A 4,272-nucleotide genomic window follows, 5' to 3' on the forward strand; every position below is an offset into this window, starting at 1 on the left:
GAAACGACATCCCACAGCTTTCAGATGCAGACTGGATGGCAGACCTTGGTTTTGCTGTAGATGTGACTGCACTAATGAGTGAACTAAATGTCAAACTGCAAGGCAAGGGCCTTTTTGTGCATGACATGTACAGTGCAGTGAAGGCTTTCATGAGAAAGCTGCAGCTTCTCTCAAGCCAAATGGAGGACAACATTCTCACGCACTTGCCAACACTGAAGGAAGCCACACCATCAGCTGATCACCTCCAGAGGTACTCATCCATGTTAGAAGCACTGCATGGTGAGTTTTCAAGGCGATTTAAAGACTTCAAAACAGTTGAGAATGAAATGAACATGATCTTTTCCCCATTTACATGCCATGTGGATGATGCACCCAGTGATGTTCAGCTTAAACTCATTGACCTGCAGTCTGACACACTTCTGTCAGAGCACTTTAGGTCAGTCTCACTGCCTGAGTTTTACTCTTCCCTGAAAGAGGAGAACTTTCCACACATCAGGAGACATGCTCAGAAGATGATGGTCCTCTTTGGATCTACCTACATATGTGAACAGACATTCTCAGTGATGAAGTTCAACAAATCCAGATACAGATCCTCTATCACTGATGATCACCTCTCAGCTGTCCTTCGCATATCCACCTCAGACATTGAACCAGATTTCCGTGCACTTGTTCAAGCCCAAGACAGACTGGATTTTTCTCACTGAACAAGTAAAATTAACTGAAAAACAAAAATCAAAAGCACTCATTTCTTTTTGTATAAAGCTGATTCATTTCTTATCTTTAACATACTGTAAAACACCTTTTCAGTATTGGTATATTGAGCAGAATTAAGTTCAACTTATTTTTGATTCGGCCCCCCAACACAGCTCGAGTTTCTGAAGTGGCCCCTTGTAAAAAATAATTGCCCACCCCTGACCTAGAGAGAGAGAAGAGTGATGTCACCAGAACTTGATGCACATTCAGTGTGTCACATGATTCCACCTCTCCACTGTTCCTAAGGTCTGTGGATATGCAAATCATGTCTGCCTCAATATTTTCAATCTCTATGATTTCAGGACAAAATGGACAAAGTTTTTACCTTCAAGCAGTCAAAACTCAACTATATGCGACAGAAAATGCAGGATTGTTGAATCACTGAATTTGTATCTCCATGGTTTATTAGCAGTAAGTGGCTTTGGATAGAAGTCAGCTAAAAAAAATGTAATGTGTTGGAACAAGAAAGTCCTCATTCAGCGCTTGCACACCGGAGTACTTTTCCCCCCAAACGAGGCCGATAGGGGGAGGAGATTTGGTTTCACACAAAAAAGGATCTGGGCCTAGTTCGCGCGAACCTTTTCACCCCAAGATAGTCCCTGCCTGCGAGGTAGTACTTTCCTGGGGAGGAAATGGTTCGTGGGTGTGTCGGCCACGCTAACAATTTCTGATTGGCTGGGCGAATTGCAAACCACGCCCTGTAAAATTTCGAAAAGTTTTGTGAAGCCGCCATTTTATTTGCTCGCATTAGCCCAGCGCACCAACGGAGAGAGACTAACTTATGGCAACACAAAAGAAAACATGGGAGCGGTGGAGTGATGAGGAGGTGTCAACGCTTCTGGCGATTTACTCGTTATCAAGCTGTATAACATGAGCACAAAAACCACACCTTCAGTCAACTCCATCATGTCTGAGGAAGATGAACAGACGCCTCATGTACAGCGGGTGGCAGTATACGCCGTGAAGTTGTTTGCGGCCTGCCATTAAACCCAAAGCAGAAGAAGAAGAAGTGACGTCAGAGGCTTCATTTGCCTAATCTTCCCTCGGGGACTTATTCCGGAGAGATCTACTAGGACAGTTCGAGGGACTAAAGAGTTCAGACCAAGTACTTAGCCGGTACTTGTCCCCGGTACCTAGTCCCCCCGAACTCTTTAGTCCAGATCTTTTTGGTGTGAAACCAAATCTCCCCCCCCCTATCGGCATAGTTCGGGGGGAAAAGTAGGTTTTTCATTGCCAGCTAAAATCTTGCATATAGGGCAGCAAATTGGTCAGAACCGGCCCTGGTGTCATCCCCACAGCACCCCCCATTTGAAAAATGTTCCCACGGCTATGTGACCAACACAAGCATTCCAACGTTAATCAACTCATTTCTTGTGAAGATGACAACTCTGAATGCTTTAGGCTTCTTGAACCCATAAATGGTTCACATCCACAGGCGAAGTCCTGCTGGTCCCACTGGACTCGGCTCATTCACAGAGCTCTAACTGGACCCTGTCATATCCTCCATGAGAGGCATCTGTTCACTCAACTGTTAACACTGTTAAAGGTCCATTAGTCAATGGTGGAAAGTATTTAAGTACATTTACCAAAGTACTTAATGAAGTACACATTTGAGGTACTTTCATTTTATACTACTTTATTCTTGTAATGCACTACATTTTGGAAGCACATTTTGTACTTTTTACTCAACTTTACAGAGTTATTTACTAGTTACTTTATAAGTTCAGGATATGAAACACATTACTTAGGGACATTTCTTTAATTATTTGGTATAGATTAAACCATCCAACCTTTGGGACAAACTCCCCTCTCTTCGGCAGAAACAGGAAATGCCGTAATTGTATGTAACAACGGTTTCAAATCAGCATCTCTTTGACAAAAAATTTAAATTAATAACTAAAATAAAACATCTTTAATTGTGTTACTTTTTTGTAAAACTATTTTAGTTTTAAACCTGATGTTTATAAGCTTCTTAGTTTTTGCAACAGTCTGTTAATATACACAACTTTATAATAAAATGCACACATGTACCTTTTTCTAGACTAAACACAGGTATTATCCTAAGTAAAGAAAATATGAGGTTATCATGAGGTTGTTAACATCGCAATTTATCAGTGGATGTTTGCTGGAACTGTTTGTAAACAGCGTGTTTAATGACGGACACACACAGTGTTGAGTCACGAACGCGCAAACGGAGGGGTAGGGTGTAGGGGGTGGATTGGAATTGGGCCTGTGTTTGATTGACAGCTCCTTCACTTGCCTGTTAGCGGTAGGATATTGTATATTGTAAACTTATAGTTATTAGTTCAAAGGCTTCCTGGCTACACCCAAAATCAGCCTGACTACGGTCTTACTAGCCGTTGATTGAAACACCTGTATGGGTTTGCAGGAGTAAAAACATTCAATAGTGAAAAATGAACTGTCTGAGTGATGTCATCATGAAATGTTGAGCACATACCAGGTTATGTGATGTATTTCCAAGGTGATGCACAGAAAGCTGCGGCTTTTGCAGAGAAGCTCGTTCTACTTAGAGGTCCGACTGGATGAAGGGCCAGCTGCAGAGGGGCAGCAGCCTCTGGGCACCGCGGTGTCCTCTCTGACTGACAAGCGGAGGCTGCAGCGGGCCATGGCTCTGGGCCGGACCCAGGTCACGCTACTGCTCACTGTGATGGGACAGCTGTACCAAGTGATCACCAGGAGCTGCCGGGAGCTGGAGGCCTTCATCATGAAGTATAAACAGGGTTTGGTGGACAGTGACATGGCAGCTTCCATGCAGCAGAAGATCCAGCAAACGTGGCAGCACGTGCACGATTTTGATACCAGATTGACTCGGAATTGCGGCCCACTAAACCTGCAGAACCAGCTCGCCTCAAATACAGGCAACCTTCACACTCTCCAGCTTAGTGCATTGGTTTCCTTCAAGATGCCAGTGATTTTTGACCGGGTCAAGTCCAGTGTGTTATCCAACGGTGTGCATCTGTTCTGGGAAGTTGCATGCGTGTCGTCTCAGGAGCTGTACCAAATGTTTGAGATCCACATAGAAAGCTGTCATCCAACTACTGCTGACAATGCCAAACTTATATATGCATGCCAGTCGTATGACCTACAGCTCAGCCTCCTCGAACCTGACAGGAACTATAAGTTCTCTGTCATAAGAGTAAATGCTGTAAACTTGCTGTATGGACTGTGGATGGACAGCATTATCCTGAAGACCTTGGATATTTCCAAGTAAGAGCTACATGTCCCCTTCTAGACATGAAGGGAATGAAGATAATTCACAGATTGTTTTTATTTACAAAGAAAAATATATGTAACAAGTTTCATTGCAAATAAATTAACCCCAGGATAGCTTGAATTGAAAACTGTGTTAATGTCTTGATAGAATGGTTGGTCAAATAACTTGGATCTTGGAAAGAAAATCTAGTAAAAAATTTGAAATCGAACACATAGCATCTAAAAGGCAGGATTCTGATGCACATAAATAGAAACCTTAACCCTAGAGGATAGCAAACCTGGGCA

General features: G+C 43.0%; 1 protein-coding gene across 1 annotated transcript; it reads left to right on the forward strand.

Annotated features, from left to right (window-relative positions):
• The first annotated feature begins 3,238 nt into the window (after positions 1–3,238).
• Positions 3,239–3,985, forward strand: LOC117493338. The gene has a single exon (XM_034143851.1). The coding sequence runs from the start codon at positions 3,239–3,241 to the stop codon at positions 3,983–3,985; it is 747 nt and encodes a 248-aa protein (XP_033999742.1).
• The last annotated feature ends 287 nt before the right edge of the window (positions 3,986–4,272 follow it).

This window comes from Trematomus bernacchii, unplaced genomic scaffold (assembly GCF_902827165.1).
Source record: "Trematomus bernacchii unplaced genomic scaffold, fTreBer1.1, whole genome shotgun sequence".
Taxonomy (NCBI): domain Eukaryota; kingdom Metazoa; phylum Chordata; class Actinopteri; order Perciformes; family Nototheniidae; genus Trematomus; species Trematomus bernacchii.